This window comes from Dermacentor silvarum, chromosome 11, assembly GCF_013339745.2.
Source record: "Dermacentor silvarum isolate Dsil-2018 chromosome 11, BIME_Dsil_1.4, whole genome shotgun sequence".
NCBI lineage: Eukaryota > Metazoa > Arthropoda > Arachnida > Ixodida > Ixodidae > Dermacentor > Dermacentor silvarum.
Genome location: NC_051164.1, coordinates 94,541,636 through 94,562,544, shown reverse-complemented (window position 1 = coordinate 94,562,544; position 20,909 = coordinate 94,541,636). Strand labels below are relative to the sequence as shown.

The 20,909-nt window shown below is 43.0% G+C and overlaps 1 protein-coding gene across 4 annotated transcripts in view; it reads left to right on the top strand.

Annotated features, from left to right (window-relative positions):
• Window positions 1–19,646, top strand: part of LOC119434041 (tyrosine-protein phosphatase Lar-like) — a 99,520-nt gene extending 79,874 nt beyond the window's left edge. For all 4 annotated transcript variants that reach the window (XM_037701344.2, XM_037701343.2, XM_037701346.2 and 1 more), the window contains 7 exons: window positions 1,616–1,709; window positions 2,466–2,542; window positions 3,894–4,028; window positions 6,958–7,083; window positions 11,436–11,590; window positions 12,896–13,031; window positions 15,079–19,646. In XM_037701344.2, coding sequence (XP_037557272.1) covers window positions 1,616–1,709; window positions 2,466–2,542; window positions 3,894–4,028; window positions 6,958–7,083; window positions 11,436–11,590; window positions 12,896–13,031; window positions 15,079–15,147 — 792 coding nt within the window. In that variant the 3' untranslated portion in view covers window positions 15,148–19,646. The remainder of the gene's footprint in view (window positions 1–1,615; window positions 1,710–2,465; window positions 2,543–3,893; window positions 4,029–6,957; window positions 7,084–11,435; window positions 11,591–12,895; window positions 13,032–15,078) is intronic.
• Window positions 19,647–20,909: the final 1,263 nt, after the last annotated feature.

Here is a 20,909-nt window from a genome sequence, read left to right as displayed (position 1 = left end):
TCGTCGAAAACGCTTATTTTTGGCCCACGCTAGGAAGATTTTCAAGCAATAACCGTAGCTCCCAATGTTTGATTACAGTATTTACCTGATTCTGATGCACTGATGCACATCCTTTTTTTTTTTTATTGGATTGAAGATTGCCTGCCACATCAAACCAAAACCACCTTTGCCACATTCTCATGCTTTGCTGCTTAACACGGATGTATTGCGTCGAAGCTGACTTTCTAAAAAAAACATCTTGTGGCAAAGTTGATTTTAGAAAACCGGCCGCCATTGTGCAACAATTTTTTTTGCTCAAAAATTGTGTGCGCATTAGATTTATATTTTGTTTAGGAGAATGCTATTTCTATGTTAGTTCACTACTTTGAACACATAGAAAGTGGGCGTGTGTTTAATTTGGGGGCATGTTAGAATTGGGAAAATGCTGCCAAATGAATCAGCAATGCGTTTTGGCATTTTTTATACTTTTTCTTTAATTCAACCCACAGGATAATTAAATCGATTTCATCAGTACCATCAGCGTCAGACTAATGGAAGTCGACTGTATATGCAACTGGGCTTGCGGGTAATCTATACTGAATAGAACAGTGCAAACAGAACGTGGTGAAGCACAAGGCAATGCAAATTGCTGCTGTTTACAGCGCGTCTTGCCTTGTCTGTCCTCTTCTACCATTTGCGTTGCTCTATTCAGTCCTTGGGGGCTTCCATTATGAAACATAGATACATACTAAAACAAGGAAGACTGAACACAAGCAGGAAATGCCCTCAATAGACACCTGTTTCGTGAATTTCTTGCTTGTGGTTTGTGTTTCTTAGCACTGTAGCTGTAGTTTCATAATCCCAGCAACCAACTGGCTCAGCTTTCAGCAATAGCCGTGGGGACTGCCCTGGAGATATGCCATTGACAAGAACCGTGTGATAAATGCAGTGATTTGGGCTTGTTGGTATGACATCGTGAGGCTTATAGCGCATGAAAAGACAAGGACGAATGAAGGTGTGTCACCTCTTCATTCGTCCTTGTGTTTTCATGCGCTATAAGCCTCACGTGTGATAAAACTGCGTTAGGAGACAATGAACATTCTTCACCTGTCACGGTTGGAGACCTTGGTTATATGTCAGAGGAGTTATGCTAGCGGGCCGCGTGTGTAGCGTTCTATTAGAATAATTTTGAAAAGGGTTTAGTAGTAGCCGACATATGAGTAAGGAAATGTCGTACAGTAGTGGTGTGGAATGGCACGCTACACTCCCCTCGAGGAGCCTATCTCCCAAGTCACCTTGACCAGTGCTCGCAAGTGACATTCCTGCACCACTGCACATGACCTAATCTCACTCACCGCCAAATTGGCTCCTTCGATGAAAGGAATCTGTGGGCTTTTGTTATAATTATCAGCTGTTTTGGGGCTGTACACTGGTTGCGACAATCGTGGTGAGACACGGATTGTCACTGCATGATTCATGCACCACGATTGCCTGTTTGCATTGATCAAACCTGATGAGGTTACCTATAGGAGACTGTTACTTGTCTGTAGTGCGCTGTTCTGCTGCCTTCTTCATTCATTTTGTGCTGCATTTCTTCCATGTCTCTCTCACTGTGTTTTATGTTTTATCATTACAGAAGTTGGCCAACATGAAAACGCAAGCCAACAAGTTTGTCAGTGCAAACCTCCCCGTGAACAAATTCAAGAACCGGCTGATGAACATTCTGCCTTGTAAGTTCCTGTGATTCGACTTTTGACTTGTGAACCTAAAATGGCTAAGGTGCTTTGTATAATGGATGGTTGATAACAAAAAAAAAAAAAAAAAACATGTCTTTGATATGCTAGCTTCTATTTCACATGCAGTGGTTAAAAAATCTGGTACTCTAACCAGAAATGTAACGTGATCGGTGATGTTTGCAGTACTGTGCATACGCATCACTACTCGATTTTGTGATTAGACATCAAAATTTCATCAAAAATTCAATGTCAGCCACACTTGTCACCTCAACAGCCTAAAAATTGCATGGACGTTGTGACTGTGCTCTCATGTTTTCATTAAACTTCATATCTGGCCATCTTCAAAAACCATGACAACTGAAGGACTGTGCTAACCTTCTTGATTGCACCATGCTTTAAGCATTGTACTGTACAGTATGGCCCAGTGGATAAGGGAACTCCTAATTATTATTTTGTAACCAATTACACCTTTTTATGACAGAAGCAATGTAGATTATTATTTTTAATACATAGATGTCAGCCTAACGCATCTATTAGCCTTTTTTCTCTCTTTTAATGAAATAGAAGTGTTTCAGTTATATTGGCTTTTGTTACCAGCTAGATGTTCCTTAGTTTAGTGGACTGTACTGTATGCTCCAATCCTTTTGTCAACGACTGTAAACTAGGAATTCTTTACTGTAAACTAGTAAATCAAGAACCTTGCCTGAGTGGCAGTTCTTACAATTGATCTTTTTTCCATCTATGTTGCAGATGAATCAACCCGAGTCTGTCTACAGCCTATAAGAGGTGTGGACGGGTCAGATTACATCAATGCAAGTTTCATTGATGTAAGTTGAAGCATGTCCAACTTGTTGACGGCCGTGACCTTTGAATCCCTTCTGTGATTACCTTTCCTTCAAGTACGGTAAACTTCCGTTAATTCGACTCTGGTTAATTCGATTTTTTTAGGCCAATTCAATCCCGACCAAAGGTCGCAGCCGGTGCCCATGCATTGCTATGAGCCCAAACTTTAGTTATTTCGATCCTAAAATTGGTCTTCGCTGAATAATTTGAACTTGTCCAGCCAGCATTGCAAGCCTGACTCGTATGGGGACTTCAATAGCGACCCCTTTACTGGCAGTGTCTGTCTTTGCAGAGTTTTGGGGACAAGTGAATTCATAGAACACACGTCATTGCCCGTCGAAAACACCTATTTTCAACCTTCCCTAGGAAACTTTTCAACCAATAACGATAGCTCACAACATCTGATTACGGTATGTCCGTTTCTAACGTGGGTCTTTTTTTTTTTTTTTTTTCTTCTCATCCCATGAAAATAAGCCAAAAACCACATTCGCGGCGTTTGTGTGCATTGCCGCATAACATGGCTGTATGGCGGCGAAGCTGGCTTTGAAAAACCGTGCAGTGAAGGTGAATTTAGAAAATCGGTCACCACTGTGATTAGTACGTCTTAGATTGATCCTTGCCCGTTTTTCTTGCTAAAAAATCGGGCACACTAGACTTCTACTTTGTTTAGGAGCTTTAATGTTATCTCTGTGTTGGTTTTCTACTTTTTACACATTGAAAGCAGGCACACATTTGATTCGGGGGCGTGTTAGAATCGAGCAAATACTGCCAAGTGAATCAGCAATGTGTTGTGACTTTTTTTTTTTAATCTTGTTTAATTTGACCGGCCAGATAATTCTATCAATTTCGCGTCGGTCCTGTCAGGGTCAAATTAACTAAAGTCGACGGTATTAGTTTGTTTATTCCCTTTTTTTAGCTTATAAGTTTATTCAGGTCTAGCTTGTTTCTTTTATCTTATTCCAGGAGTCCTTAGCATGAAAACAGAATGTGTCAGTCTTAGTTTCGCAATGTGTCCATGTTGTGCTGTTTTTTTTAAGGGTTTTGATTCTTGGGAGTGAGAATTCTGGTATCAAAGAATAATGTTGCATCACACACCTCTGCATTAAAAGTATCTCACTCATGTTATGGTGATATTGTTTCAGCTAAAGTCTCATGCTGCAGCTATTTAATTGCAAAGCTAGGCAACCCCTACCTCGCCTGTCGCAGCTCCATCCACGTACAAATGTGTTGAAGTGAAGTGCTGTTTGAAGTGTAAATCTCTCTTTGTGTAGCTTGGCTTGGCTCTCTTGCTTTCAACAACTTTTTGCCCTTCAACTGTCTTCATTATGCTTTCAGGGCTACCGGTACCGCAATGCATACATAGCAACGCAGGGACCGATGGCAGAGACCGCAGAGGACTTCTGGCGGATGGTCTGGGAACACAACTCCAACATCATTGTCATGCTTACCAAGCTCAAGGAGATGGGCCGGGTAAGTCAATTGTAGCACATCCTCAATGCTAGCTACAAGACCAAATTAACCTAAAGCACTAAAGGTTGAGCTGTATTAGTAAATTACTCTACTGGGGGCAATACAAAGAATGCCAGCCTTACCGCGTGATGAGGCTTCATAAGCCACAAAAGACGTAAAAGCAAAAGACGGGTGGCAACACTTCCTTGATCTTCCCGTACTAGCTCGCATGATGTTATGGGTTATAATGGCATCTACTCGACAGGGTCTAGTTAATATTTTTGTCTGTAATGATGGATAACATTGTAGTGTCAAGAAGCCAAAGACGAAGTTTTGAAAGTTTTTACTGCATGACAGCTGGCCAAATGCGAAATGTTTAGACTGACCTAGCATTACAAATGTTAGGTCATATGTGTGGTCAGTCTAAACAGACCTAGCATTTCTCTTTAGTGTCTCTCTCAATTTTTAAATAATCAACATGAAAGGAGTACAGTCAAACCTCGCTAAACTAACCTCGATTTAACGAAATTTGCGATGTAACAAACTATTTTTATTTCCCCATCTTAGTTCTATTCAATTAACAAAACCTCAATACAACGAAATTCTCGATGTAACAAAGTTTCTCGCTGTAAATAAAACTTCGTTATATCGAGGTTTGACTGTACTGGTTTTGAAGTTTCAGCTTCCATACAAACCTGTGTGCGTGCATGTCTTAGTGTGTGCATGTGTTTCGAAAATAATGCAATCGCTTCTCCTCAAAAATGGAATTTGGGCATTCTTGTGTAGCTAATCATGGGGCAAAACCAGGATTCCTAAATTCACACTGGTGAATGCCCAGCTTCAAACTTATTTCCAATTTCTGGTTTCTCTTTCTCGCCGCCAGGTACTCAACAGTACTTGTAGCCCCTGAAAATCGTGTGCACAAAGTGATAGTGGCCTGGTTCTGTACACGTTTCACACGAATGTCACGAGCTCATTGCACGCATCCTCCAGCTGTCACACTAAGCCGGCACCCTGCAGCTTAGTGTGACGGCTGCCAGCTTATTGCAAGCCACTTGTTCATACACCAACTATGCATTCAGAAATTTATAGTCTGGTAGTGAAATCTGTTGAGCATTGTTAAAAGAAACCTTACTTTTACCCTGCAGAGCGCAACATATTTTAACGCGACAGCGTTGTGGGCCCCGTGTCGCGAAGAATCTAGTGTCGGCACCGGTCGTCGTTTGGCGAAATACTATTTGAACCACACCATGCAGGCCCTTCATAGACACTAAATGCTTCTTTTACCACTAATGTTGCTCACACTTTGTCTTACATTCTTTACAAAGTTATACCTCGGAATTTGGAGAATGACAGCCCACAAACAAATGTCAGGAAACAAAACACCAACAGCACATGCCTTTTATGTTAAATCTTCTCAGACTGAGTGCGAATTAATTACAGAAGATCGGCCCACACAAGAGGCCACTGATACAATCTCGACCGGGTGAGGTGGGTCGTCACCGCAAGAATCAGGAGACGGCGGTGAAGGCGGGCATCGGGATGATGAAAATAGAAAAGACTGTATTCACTTCATTGGTACATGGTTTTGACTCTATCCGAGTCTGGAGCGGTTCTGCCAAACACGGGGGCCAGGACGGCCTTACGTTACCACTCGCGGTCGTGTAGTAGCCGATGTCCCACTAGTGGAAGGGAACTTGTGGAATCAGTGCCTTTGTCAGCTTGTCAAGTCGACGACTTCTTCCCCTTCATACCTTCTCCCTTGGGTGTTCGCTCGCCTTTGCGTCTGCTCAAAGCGTAAAAGGGGTGACGCTTTCTCGGGGATGAAGGGGATTATCTAGTCATGGGAAAAGCGCGCGGCGATGTTTTCCACATTTGAGGGAGCCGAGTTTCCAGGAAGACGATAGCGCGCATCGAGGTTTCCCACACTTGAGGGACCTGAGTTTCGAGGAAGATGATAACCGCTTCCCGTCATGGGAAAGCGCGCAGCGATGTATCCCACACAGTTGAGCTGTCGAATTCCTTGCCGATCATAACACCGCATTTCTACCAGAAAGCGCGCCTTTGTGCATAGCGTTCACCGCCATTGTTTCCCAGTAAACATTACGGTTACATAAGCTGCGCTTGCCGGGAAGCGTGAGAAGCAGTCAGGGATCTTTGAATGCTATCGCATTCTACTCTTAAAGGCGAAGCTTAAGCGTTTTCCAAATTTTTCTGGTATGCTGTTTGTTACATCAAAATGCTGATTTAAGCCCAGGATACTTAATGCAAAGTCCATATAGCATTTTACTAATTGATTAATTACTGTACTGATTATGTTTAACTCGATTAACATTATATAACTTTTTGTGTTGAAATGTACTTCCATGGCCAAAAATAAAGGTGAACTTGTTCCAATCAAATCTATGTCTTTCTTTAGGCCTTCCCCCCACTTTGCAGTTTGTAATTGGCTGCCTGGCCCTTTATGTAACCTTCAGGGTGACCTTGACACATGGCTAGATATATACATAAACTACATTTCCAATGGTTGGTTTCAAAACCAACCATTGCCCAATGCTCTAACCATTAGGTCACAGATGCATGTCTAAAAAGGCAGAATAAGACACCTTTACGAATTTCCCTTGTGCAAGCTTGGCACATCAGCTGCATCGCATAGCAACAATTTAATTATAAAAAAAGAGCATGTGCATCTTCTAGCTGACGATGAAGATAAAAGATATGTGAGTTTGTCACTGAAACCTACAACGCGTCCCTTGTCCTGATGCACCATTTTGCCTTTCTGGCTTGTGAAAGCTTTGCGTGCACCGAATCCCGCATGCGTGGGTTCTGCATAATTTTTTTTTTTCCTTGATGCACAATGATGTTTAAGCTTTGTGGGATTAATTTGGTTGCTTCTTTTCTTGATTGACTGTACTTGACTTTATTTTCTTCTTTTTTTTTTTGCCTCCAGGAAAAATGCCACCAGTACTGGCCATCGGAGCACTCTCAACGGTATCTCTATTACGTGGTCGACCCAATAACAGAGTACAACATGCCTCAGTACATCCTGAGGGAGTTCAAAGTCACCGACGCCAAGGTGATTCCCCTGCATTCTGCTCGCCTGGAAATAAGCTGCTAATAAGTCTAGAAACATGCTATGCTCTATTTCATACTTAGCAGACATCACTGTGGAAGCTACGCATGTAGTGCTGTCATACAAGTCTCACTCAGCCCCTTCCGCTGTGTAGTTGTTTTTTATCTGCAGCACTTTCTATGGAGCAGCAACTTTGTATACAACGACATTTGGAAGTAAGGTTGCCTGAAGTTGTGTACAGTCGACTTATGGTTAATTTGGCCCTGACGGGACTGGCGGAATTGATCTAATTATTACCGTATTTACTCGAATCTAACGCTCACTTCTTTTCTGATAAAACGGGTCCAAAATTTGCCTGCGCGTTAGAATCGAGTACGATCCTAAATTTGCGCTACGATATCGCCATCGGCATTTCAATATGGCCGCCTCCTACGCACTTCGAGCCTAGCTCCCGTAGCTTCGACCATGTGCTGTAGTACGTGTGCTTAGGCATTAGTCTACCAATCTAGTTAAACAGCGAATGTTTACTAGTTTATACGGCCGATAAAACTACTATCCTTACTTCGTATAGCTGTCTGCTAATTTGCTGTCGCAATCGATGCTTCGCCTCTCGGGCGAAACTGGGACTTTTTTGTTCATCGCAACTTTAGTCTCTTGGGAGTAAATCTTGAGCGATAGTTGTATTTCTGTGTGAAAGCATGAGGTGCGCGGTACTGTAAAGGATTTTTTTTCCTCTCTTTTGGTCACGGAAAACGGGGTGCGCGTTACAATCGAGGGCGCGTTAGAATCGAGTAAATACGGTAATCTGTCAGTTCAAATGAAACACGATGCAGAAAAAAATGTCAAACACACCGCTGATTCACTTAGCAGTATTTGCCCAATTCCAACACGCCTCCAAATCAAACTCATGCTCGCTTTCTGTGCGTCAAAAGTGTAAAACTAATGTAGAGGTAAGATTAAAGCTGCTAAACAAGTAGAAAACTAGCGCAGCCCATTTTTTTAGCAAGAAAATTGGGCTAGGCTCTAATACGTGTTTTACAGCTACAGTTGATTTTCTAAAGTCAGCTTCACTGCACGTTTTTTTTACATCGGCTTCAACGCAATACAGCGTGTTATGCGTTAAACCACACTTATGTCGTAAAGGCAGATATTGGTTCAAAATTCGTTTAAAACAAAAAGCGCGCTTTAGCATTGGGTAAATATCGTAATCAGACATTGTGAGCTACCATTATTGCTTGAAAATCTTCCTAATGCAGGCCACAAGTAGCCGTTTTCGATGGGAAATGCTGTGCGTTCAACATATTCACTGTCCTCCAAAGCTCAGCCAAGACATAGGGCCACTAAAGGGGTCGCTACTCGGGGGTTGCTATTGAAGTCGCGGTAGGCGTCAGGCGGAAGCGTGCTCACTGGGCAAGTTCGAATTATCCGGCGAAGGCCAATTTTAGGATTAAAATAATCAATGTTTGCGCCCATTCAAATGCATGGGGGTCAGCCGGGATGGGACTTTCGGTTGGGATGGAATTAACCAGACTCGAATTAACAGAAGTCCACTGTATCGTCTGGGTACCCTTGTGCATCCAGTGCACGACGTACTATGTTTTGGTCACAAGCGCAAGCGGTGCACTGTATCTGCTGTACCTGAAACATGTCACTTCACTCGTTTGCTGGTAAATCGGTTCATATTTGCGATGCTGAAAAAAAGAATGAGATGTGATGGTTATGTCGAATTGCATGCCTTTATCCTTTGGTCACATGTAACGCATTGTTTTCTGGTCACAAATGCCACCAGTAAGAGAAGTATGTCTAGTAAGAGAAGTAGTTTGAGCCAGTCTGTATAGCTTTTGGTTGTCTTATTTCACTGAAATTCAACGTAGCCTTCACTCTGGCTCTTCTAGCTGCTGCACTTGCGTTTGTCAGGGGCAGAGAGCAAAGAACATCGCCTGTGCAGGTCCCAGGAGAAACTTTTATGTACACTATTATCCTCTCATACAGGAAGCACTGGATTTGTACCTTATTTACTTGTGTAAGACCCGCACCCCCACTTTGAAGTGTGAATATTTGGGAAAAATGTTACAATAAGCATCACGGGCATACCTACGTGTGCGGCTTACGAGATTTCTCCTGTAATCTCGGGAGGCCATGCCCATATGTTTGGTTCATTTGTGTGAACCACTGCTAGGTAGCTCTAGTTACTCTCCTGTCAACGATGGTATCGGTTGTCCTGAGGCGCATTTTTTAGCAGGTTTAGCTGCATCGTGCTTATGCCCGCATTGAGTGGGCATCGCTGCAAGAAACGTGTGCACGGATTTTGAATACGGGGTGTGCAGTTTCGTTTGAGGCTGTCGTCAAAAGCTACAATGTGACGGGAATCTCAAACAGTAAGACAACAAAAAGGACAATGAGCTTTGGGAGAGCATAATAAGTGTACTGGCAGGCCTTCAGACTAATTTGGATGTGGCTGTGGCGATTTGAGTCTTTAAGCACAGTGAAAGGCATGCATTCGTTTTTGCCGGACTATCCTATTTTTCGAATGTTTTCCCATTCTCTAGGGAGTCAGAAACGTTGATCGTCCGATATTTCAGCCCTGTTGCAGATCAGATTTTGCATGAGGGCCTGGTGAAATATATTTTATCATTGTGTCTACTAAACGCATCATATCCATTTATATCCGTGAAGTTGAAAAAAAAATTCTTGCTTCCTTTTAAGAGGGAATCATAGTGTGCAGTGAAGTTACTATTGGTGTATGTATGAGTTTTGTGAAGTTCCATTTGAAGAAGTGACATGAATACTAATTATCGATTCTTTCTAAGCATGAATCATACTGTGTCCCAAAGTTATTCATATGTTGGTATTCAAAGCAGAAGTGAAAGTTGAGAAGGTGACAGTGGTACTACAGTTAAACCTGGATATAACGAAATTGACAAATTCCAGAAAAACTTTGTTGTTATAAAGAGGATTTCGTTATATATAGATTCGGCACGAAAATTCGAAAAAAGAAACGCTTATAAGTAAGCAAAAGGGTAACAGACGGCAGAGCTCACCCAAAACATTTATTTCGCGGCAAAAAACTGCGTGATTTTGCTTTGTTGTTTGTTCATGATGGACGGCAGCACTGATCGTTCGTACATCAGTGAGCACAATGCTGCTCCGGAGAGTGCCGGCTTGGCGGGCTAGGCCAGCTGCAGCAAGCGGCGGGATCAGGTTTGAATGAAAAGAGGGGGAAAGGTCATGCCCGCAGAGGCAAGATTGCCGGGTCGAGGGATGCAGGCCGCACGCACGCACGCACACGTGTGCTCGCTCTCGCCTCGCAGTCGCCGTGAATTCGAGCGTGATGCCGCCGCTTCACATTCCGTCGTGGCGGAGAAGGTGCTTCCGGTTGCTGCTCGCGCAAAAATGACAAAATTTGGGGCGAAATCTCTAGGTTGTCGGCGGGAAAAATTCGTTATTTCGAGGGGGTCTGCCACTGCCACTTCGTTACGTAGAGGTCTCAAATACATGTGCCTCTATGGAGTAATGGCGGGGAATAGAAAAACTTTGTTACATCCAGGAATTCGTTATATGGAGGTTCATTATAAGCAGGTTTAACTGTATGTGCAAATACTGTGACAACTTCTGAATGCTTCAGCATCTTTGGCAGCAGAGGGATTGCATAGGATGCCAATACTGGAGTCATACCTGCCAACATTTACAATTCTTTTGTAAAATGCCTGATTTTTAGGTCTTGTTTGTGATTGTCGTATTTGCACCAAATAACTTAAAAGTACTTCATTTGCATCTGTTTTAGGGTATCACTTATTCCCCCAAAAATACAAACACAGTGACCTGCCAGTTCTTTATAGTCTGATTTTTCTGGTCCATCAATTATACAGACATAACCTGTGCAGCAGCAACACCAATGTGTAGAACCAAGGTATAATGGCAACGACAATTTCGATTGCCAGTACAGTGAAACCTCGTTGATACGATCCTGCGTAATATGTTTTTCGGGATGATACTTTTTTTTTAATTTTCCCGATAATACAATTTAGTTGGATAATACGTTGGACGATACGATTTTCGAGTGATACGCTTTATTTTCCAGTTCCCATGAAGATCATATCAAAGAGATTCCACTGTACATGAATATTTCGTGAATATATTTTATGAACAATTCTGTAAGTGGCGCTGATGCTTCTCACTGCGAATATAGAGCAAAGAACCTGTTCACAGCATCCCTACAGAACGGTCTGCAAAATTTTTAATTAACAGTCACCATCCCAAGTAATGAAACAGTCTTTAGTATTTTTCAAGTTTTAAATTGGCAGGTCTGTACAGTGCCTGCTTCTTGCTAGTCTCATTGCGGCCTTTCGATGCAGGACGGCCAATCGCGGACCATCCGGCAGTTCCACTTCACCGACTGGCCCGAGCAGGGTGTCCCGAAGACATCCGAAGGGTACCTCGAGTTCCTCGGCCAGGTGCACAAGACCAAGGAGCAATTTGGACAGGAGGGACCGATCACGGTCCATTGCAGGTGGGCATTTGTGCATTGTGATCGGTTCCGCGTTCCTTTACTTGGCTTGTCATTACAGTTGAATGAAGTCAGATCCAACATGAAAATACCTTCATTATGTCCAATAGTCATTAGAAGCATGCATTCATTACATGCTAATATTGTCAAGAAATGTTTTAGCTTCCTTTCATATATCTGATAATTCAATATATCCATGTTTGTTATACAGTTTACTTCCATTAATTTGACTCTGACAGGACCAACAAACTTTATTGAATTATCTGGTTAATCGAATTAAGAGGGGGAAAAAAAACTGCAAAACACACTACTGATTTATTTGGCAGTATTTGCCCAATTTTAGCAAGCCCCCAAATCAAACTTGTGACCATTTTCTATGAGTCTAAAGTGGAAAACTAATGTAGAAATAACATTAAAGCTCCTAAACAAACCAGAAATCTAGCGCACACCCAATTTTTTTAGCAAGAAAAATGGGCATGGGTCTAATGTGTTGCTCAGTGGTGGCAAGCTTTTTAAAGTCAGTTTTGCCACAATGCAGCTGTGTTATGAGGCAAAGCATGTGAACGCTGCTTAAGCGGTTTTCAGTCTAACTTTCTTGGAAATAAAGAAAGCTGGACATTAGAATGGGGCAAATTCCGTAATAGAACATTGTGAGCTACTGTTATTGCTTGAAAATCTTCCTAGGCAGGCCAAATATAGGTGTTTTGAATGGGAGATTTTGACGTGTGTTCAGCACATTCACTGTTCTCAAAGCTCTGCCGAGACAGACGTTGCCAGTAAATGGGTCGCTATTGGGGTCACCGTAGGGGTCAGCCTGCTGACTGGTGAAGTTTGAATAATCTGGTGAAGGCCAGATTATTACAATGAAAGTTACAATGAAAGCGAAGGCTGGATCAAAGCAATGAAAGTTTAAGCTTATAGAAATACGTGAGCTCCGGCCAGAACCTTTGGCCAGGATTGAATTAACGAAAGTCTACTGTACCAAGATTTGACTGTACAAGCTTTCATATACAGAAGTATGGTACTCCAAAGCAAGTGCTCCTGGAGCTAGATATATGATTTTCCTTAAATTCTATTCATTTCCTATCACTCATTACAGAGTGGGGCTGGTACTTGGCATTAACAAAGGCTTGACATCATGCCAGCCAGTGATGGAGGGCAAAAAGGCATTTTCCTTTCTTCAGCAGTTTCTTTTTTTAAAGCTGTTGTTCTTTTCTTTCCTTTTTTTTAACATTGGTTGACTGGAAGAGCTCCGAAAGCATTCATTCCCATCTTCCTACATTCATTTTTTCAACTTTGTCGTTCCAGTGCTGGTGTTGGCCGGACAGGCGTGTTCATCACGCTGAGCATTGTGCTTGAGCGCCTGCAAAGCGAGGGTGTCCTAGACATATTCCAGACGGTGCGCACACTTCGCACCCAGCGCCCGGGCATGGTCCAGAGTGAGGTCAGTGACCCAAACTTGTTATCGCTGCTCACTACTTGCACTTGTGTCACCACATTTGTGCATTGTGCAGACTTTTAGTATCACATTTGCTTTTTATGACTTCGTGCTTTCCTAGTATGACAACGATATACCTTTTAACCTTGCTTTTCCTTCTATTTGTTTTCGGTTCTGCTTATCTATATACAATGCTCATTACATTTTTTTTACTTGTGATACCATGTTATACTTATGTGTTGGCACTGGTTCATGTAATCGTGTCTGAAAGAAACCACTTGTGTGTCGTATATTTCAACACGTAAAGAAAAGGCAGAAAAAACTTTTTTTCTGTGATACATTTTTTACATTACTAAATCTTTTTTTTTTTTTTTTTTGGAGAGGTCAGTGTACTTATTCGAATATAAGGCGGCGAGATTTTTCCCCAGAATCCTTGACCTCAAAGTCGCCGCCCCCCCCCCCCCCCCCACCTTATACGCGAATTTTGCCTTTGACTTCATGGCAGCATGGATTATGCCTCATAGTGTGGTCTTACAGCAGCGGGCGCCAAAAGCCACATCAAAAGGCAAAAATTCGCATTTCACCCGCACTCCACATGTTGAAACTCCTGTCTCTATTTCATGGGCACTATTTTGTGTTTTAGCTTGGTTAGTAATTCAATGTTTCAGGCAATCCCCGCCGAATCCGAATAATCTGTCATGTGACATTGGTTTGCATACTGAAGTGTTTTCTTTTCTTGGTTCCCCCAACTAGGTGGGGCCCGCACCTTTCACCTAATAATCGTGGCCACCTTATAAACGAATAAATATGGTACTTTGCCTAAAATGTGTTTTTCTACTTTCTAGCTTAGACCTAGATTTTGTTCAGTGCATTCACTTCTGGCATTGAGCGCTTTCAACATTCTTTTTTTTTTTTTTTTTTTGTATTTACAGTCAACAACCGATTATTTGGACATGTTTTATTGTTCGAAGAGCCCCACCACACCCCCACTGGCCCCGTAGACTTAATATTAGCATAAGGATGACTGAAATTTGACACCTTACAACGCATCGTGCTATAATTCGGACTTCGACTGCACGACTGCTTGACTAGCACCCGATGCGTTGATGAGCGGCAACGTTCCCACACAGTAGTCTGCTTGGCACTGTGCTTAGAGTGACGTTGCTCCTAGACGCCGATGCACCTTGCATTGTAGCCACGCCCAAATGAAGGTGTCTCTGAAAGTGGTGATCCAAGAATATGGCGCACCTTTTTTTGGTCAGTTGTAAAATAAGGTACCCTATATTTGGGCGAATCCGCTATTTCGGACTCTCGATTATTCGGATGTTTTGGCAGTCGCTGTCGAGTTCGAATTATCAGTCGATGACTGTAGTTGTCTTTATTATGCAGTGTATTGATAATGCATCATTAAGCGCTTTCTATTTGCAAATTGGCACTTGCCTCTTATCATTTGCAATGGGAGCTTCCCTCACAGTCTCTTGACTGTGGGTCCTTCTTCTGTATACGCTGTAAACTTTTTTTTTTTTTTAAGATGAATCTTGTTGAGATAGGCTGCGTTATTGAGAGCTTTGATTAATTTCTCAATAGATTCGATACACTTCTGGGCAGCTGAACTGACCGATAAGACAAACAAATTTATCGGGGAGTCACAGATAAGAGTTACATATTTTGAGCACCTTTGCTTTGTTTCTGAATATGACCGCTTTTCTGGTTAGGTGGACTGACTGATGAGACAGATTGATCAGGCAGTCAGGAACCTAAGGACTACATGCTCGTGCACCTCTCCTTGTTTCTCAATAGATTACTGTACTTATAGTCAGCTGCACTGACTGATAAGGCACTTATGAGGGAATCAGACAGGATCGTCATCCTATCATCTGACAGAATTGAATAAAGCTGAATTGAATTGACTTACAACACAGCTAAGATCATCAATTACAATTTGAGCTTTATTATGTTTGTCTGAACAGAAATCTCACATATGCTCTGTAGCTCTTGACTCATCGTAAATAGGATCACCTGACTGAACAGGGTGTTTCTTTTCTTTTTGCAGGATCAGTACCAGTTCTGCTACAGAGCTGCATTAGAGTACATGAGCAGCTTTGACCACTATGCAAATTGAACCGGAGAGCCCCGCAAACAAGCTGAGCTCCTTGCGGAAGTGATCCTCCCCAAGCTTTCCTGTGCAGTCCGGGCATGTACTGCTGTGTGGACAAAAAGTGCGCGCTGGATGTGTTGGAAAAGTGCTGGTGCAGTTCAGGAGGCATCCCTCCTCACACTGCACACAGACTGAATGAACACTTGCACCTTTGTGAGATTCTAGTTTTATGTTTAGTTTCCTTCTCCGTTCACGTTGCACACAAATTTCCTCGTCAATTGTGGATTCCGTATCGCTTCCGAATCATTTCCGTAAGAAGAGTATGGAAAACATACAGATTGTTGGGAAGCGTACAAAATGTTTCACTGGGGTTATGTTGACAAGCTTGTATTTGGATCTGTCCCGAAGCGAGGTGAAACGTGTTGCAGCTCTTTTTTTTTTTTTTTTTTTTTTTTTTTTTTTTTTTTTAAGCGTCCGTTTCGGTCTTGTGCCTAGGGAGCACTTGTGTCATTCCTGAATTCGATAGTATTTCAACGCCTGCCGTTCTTGGAGCACCCACCAGTACGATCTCATTTTTTTAAAGCCTTTCTCACTGTCAGTTGCACCTGTGCCCGCACCCAAAGGGCAGTAACGAAATCGCTTAGCTCGCAACATTGGATATTAGCAACACCACTGTGTTCACTAGCAAAAGCAGCGTCATGGGAAAGAGTGCCCCAGCACCTTCGGGTGTGCTGCTGTGTCACAGGCAAAAGCAAAAGGGGGCAAGAAAATGTATCCTAAATGGTCAGAGAAGGCGGCAATCAATGAGGAATAGAAGACGAGCGGTGTCGTCTGGCTTCCTAGTCACTCAGGTTAACCACTTTCTGCATTTCAAGGGAAAAGGAGTCGGCTGGAAGAAACCGAGAGAGGTCTGCCCTCCAGTAAGACTCGTCTTACTCTCTTCAATGCCTCTCTATGAATGTTTTACAGATGCACAGCGCTCAAGATGGTCGGAGCAAAATGGTGGGAGGGGGGCACAGTTAAAATCTGCTGGTGTGTTATGAAAAAAAGCACGAGCCCCCTCCTGATGGCCCTACCTCAAGGCAACGCCACATTATTTTGCATCCTCTGCAAGCCAGCGCCTTTTTTTTTTTTTTTTCTTGTTCTCCCCCCCCCTCCCTCCCTTGTTGCTCAGATATTCGTCAAGGCAATAGCAGCGAGATTTCGTCGGCAACCCCGTCAGCTAAGGCGCAGAAAATAAGAGTTTCACACTTCGGTTCGAGTTTGACCATTCTTCTTCGCCCCCCTGCGTCTAGTTCTTTCCGTGGTGTTCCTTCAGCGTCCACAATTAACGCCTTTGTTTTTCCCAGCACACGCTTAAGCGCATTCTTCTGCGCGGGGCCTGCACAGCACAAATCGCATCCGTGCGGCAAGGCGCCAAGCTAATATAATGTTCAATAGGCTTTTTCTTTAACGTCGTCATCTTTCATTGTATCATACTGCATCACAGCATCACACACTGGTATATGTTTATATTGTGTTTGGAGCGTGGGAGTGTCTCTCAGTACGATTTTCTGTACATAGTCATGTGCACCCGGGTCATGCATGGTCAAGGAGAACTGATGCCGTGGAAAGGACATTGCGATTTTTTTCGTGGTTGAAACGAGAATGGTCACGAGTTGACTCGCTTTCTGCAAACCCTGGATCGCTTTGCAGTGCAGGTTGACTTCCGTGAAACATTGAGGGTGAACAGAAAAATCGGTAAACAAAGGCCTGGATTGTCAAGCAGTTCTGAACGATATTGAACAGGGCACACCGCTGCAGTGTCTAATAGTAGATGTGGCCCCGTCTGTTGAAAGTATGATTAACAAAAGGCTCTGAGCTGCTGCATTTCACGATGACATGCCTCACGAGCCATTGTATTTGGCCAAAACAACCAGGGGCTGTGAACTTCATCTCTTAAAGACTAGCTTGAAGTTGTCGCTCTGACCAAGTTCCATCATGTGGTGCTGCAAGCATGACAGCATTGTTTTGCTGAATGTCAACAGATGGCGCCACGTCACATGTAGATATGGCAGCGGCGTGCACTTTTGCATCAGTCTTGTTTGTAATGAATTGTGCACTCTCGTTTTTTTTACTTAGGTCACTATTTCAATTTAGGCAGCCTGCTTGCTGTAACTGTGTGTGCGTGGAGAAAATAGTTGTGACGAGCAAATTTTTTTCTTACTGTGAGGCTAAAGCCTTCTTACAAATGCTTTGTTTCTCTTGTTATTTATACACTTTTACCACTTTTTCTCTCTTGTGTTGCCTTTTACAGCAGTCTTCTATGAGAATGAACTTTTATGGCCTGCAGATCTGTGTGAATGTGCATTTTTTTCTGTGTACTGTAGATGTGGTAGAACACTTCTTTTTACCTATCTGCTATTTCTGTTGCAGCTTTTTTTTAGCATCTGCCTTGTGAACGTACAAGTGTATGGGTTGTTCAGCCCAGCTTTTTTTTTTTTTTTTTTTCTGTTTAGCACAGCATGCCACATTTTCGCGCGTATTACCCACACCAGAAATTCAAGAAGCTTAAGTACAAAGTGGTGGTGCGAGTAGTAGTATGTGAATTTATCCTTGTTGTGTGGCGTTAGAGCATTGTATAACTGGTTCATGCTTCAGTGCAGAGCACCAGCAATGTCGTGATGACATAGCATTATAAAGGTATATTGTTTCTGGAGCACTGCTTTCTTCCATTATTTGTTGATGGTTGTTTTTGACTAAGATCCAATCATTGTATGAAGTTATTTGCACAAGTATATAAGCATTCCCCATCCCCCAATCTGTTTTTTTAAGAGTTGAAGAAATTGAAGTGTTTGTGGCGCTGCATGCAGGGGGTGGGTTATACGCGCGAAACTGCGGTATAAGCCCCGCTTTTTTCTTTACGAAGCATGCCTGTGGTGTGCGGGGGAGAAAGAGAGAAGCTGTGTTTGTACTTTTGTGTCCGAAGCTGGTTTGTACGTGTGCGCAATTCTGTTACATTAACAGAGAAGCCCTTTGTAAGTTGCAACCAGGTAGCTATTTTTACCAGAAGCAGCGGCGTTAGTTTGCGTCACGTCGAGAGCGAGTGGAGACACCTTGACAGCTTTACCGACTTGCGTGTGCTCCCCGCTTACTTTGCGTTTCTGCACCCGCTCGTTTCGATTATCAAGGAAGAAGAAGTAGAAAAAAGGAGCTGCTTTCTAACGAGCTGGCCTGCGCACTTTTGTACATAAACTGTGCACGTGACTTAGAGCTGTAGTGTTTGGGTGCTGCTGCGTGTGGCAGCTGACCACGACGAAGTCTTCTCTCGAGGTTGCATCTCTCCCCCTCCAACAACTCCCCCTCCTCGACTTCGACCGTGGAGGAATCGGGCTTCTCCATGGTCTGTTGGAGACACTCGCCGGTGAGCCAACACATAATCATGGGTTGCATGTCACGGCCTTCGAGAGCTTCTTCTTAGGGACATATCATCACGTAGTGGTTTTCTCTTTCGCCGGCTCCGTACAACGGCCGACCCATAGCCTCCTCGACCCTTACGCACTGACATACTTAAAGAAAACGAGGTTGTGACATAAGCGTGTTACGCCGAGAAATGAATAGGCTCTTCGTTTTACTGTGTGCTCGTCAAAAGTGTATGGTGAAAAGTCGTTGGGAGAGATCTGTGGTGCCCTATATAAACTCGCACGCCTTGTGGATGCGTGTTGTACGGGAATTCAGTGCCACTGGGTGTTTGTGCAGCTTAACACAGTGCAAGACGTGCAGTGATTGCCAAGTTCGTTGGCATGTGGTTATGTCGTCGCACTACCAATCGGTGGCCAGCAATCTGAGAGAGTTCCTTTTGTGTCCTTCTTTATATGTTCTTGCATTTTAGTGCTCTTTAGAAGTATCTTCCATTGTGCATACTATTTAAAAATGTTATCGTTATTATTGCCATTATTGTAACTCACACATAGTAGTAGTGGCGCTTTTTCTGCTGCTCGTAGAACAAATTGTGGATTGTTTCTACATGCTTTCTCTACAAATTCATTTATTTTTGCCCTTAGGGTTAATGACTTTCTAAGTTTTAGCCTTTTGCTGTTTGATCAAATGAATCCTTTTTGGTCACCTAGAAGTTATTTATTTTGCCAATTTCTTATTTCATTCTGGAATGTTGATTGTTAGGATCTTTACAAACATCCGGCATGCCCTAAAGGCGGCATGCGGGATCATTGTCATTGGTGTACACTGTGCCACTTTCTTCCTTTTCTTTAACTTTTATGAATTGAATGAAAGCTAGAAGAATATGTTGTGACTAGCGGTCGTAACAGTCACCAAAGAGAGGAGAATATCGCACAAATGACACTGCACCCATTCAGGAACTTCGAGAAAATAAGAAATCCCAGTTTTCGGGAAGAACTCACTGTGTTAAAAAAAGCCCAGAGAGGCACAATGATACGAGCTGCTCCGAATAACTGCGTGTTCCTCCTTGTGCCACAAGATTGGCTCGTGTCTGTCGTAGTGTATCCAATAAACATGTCCAAGGACTGTTGTTGTGTCATTTCCTTTTTCTACACCTACTCCCTGTCTTTCTTGTTACATGCACGTACACATGCAAGAGCGACTTTTGATGATTTAGAAAGATTGGAGAAACCTGCACAACTTTCATTAACTCTCTCCATACCGCGCCCATTGGGCATCGTTAGCCCTCTATCGATGCTTTACAACACCGCTTTCGAGACCCTCCGCGCCGCCCACGTACATACTGCGCTATCGAACGTGAAGGAGGAGAACTATATTTTAGTTTTCTAAGCAGTTCGCTTATTTCCGGCGAGGCGATCTTTAAACGCACTCCGAAGTTTCGCGATCGTCATAGGAGAATGAAAAGATGGCCGCCAGCTATCGATGGTTTGAAACGCCGATTTCAAGACCTTCCGCGCTGCTCACAGACCCTCCGCACCGCCCACGTACATACTGCGCCATCGAACGTAAAGGAGGAGAACTATATTTTCAGTTTTCTAAGCAGTTCGCCTTTTTCCCGCCAAGCGGTGATTTTTAAACGCGCTCCGAAGTTTCGCGATCGTCAAAGCAGAACGCAAAAATGTCCGGCTCCGGAAACAGCGCGCACGCTTCGGGAGATCGCAGATATCGCGATTCCGCTGCCTCTGCAGCTGATATATCTTGTCAATACATCGAATAGCAGCGAGTCGGAGGATGCGGACTTTTCATCGGACTTTGAGTCTGAAAGCGACGACGACGCAAACCAGCCCGGAACATCGGCGGCCGCAGCCCGGCACGCCCAACTAGTGCTTGCAGTTACATTTTTGTAGCGAAATACCTGTTCAATGAAAAATTTTTCGGAGATAGTGCCTAACAGACGGCAATACATTTTGTATATCTCATAATTTTCGTAACGTTTTTTCCTAGTAGATACAAGCGTGTCTTTACAAGCTTTATTCAATTTTATCGCACAATCTTGATTTTAACAATTTATATCTTTTTTATGACATATATCTCGTTAATAAAACATTTATGCATGAAAAGTGTATTCATTTTGCTTTCTGTTTATGTATTACATTAATTATTGAGTGCAGTAGTTCCTTCAGAAAAAAAAACCATCTGCCATAACATACAAAAAACATATTTTCCCCATGGTAGGGAAAGAGTTATCTGCAGGTCTTTGTGCCCAGTTCACTATGTAAACACAAGGTGAAGCTGTCAACAGCTTCCCATTGTTGCTTGTTTTTAAAAGTGGTTCGAAAACTCAGTGTAGCAAACCTTGTCAGGGAATTCATGCACTCGTATGCATT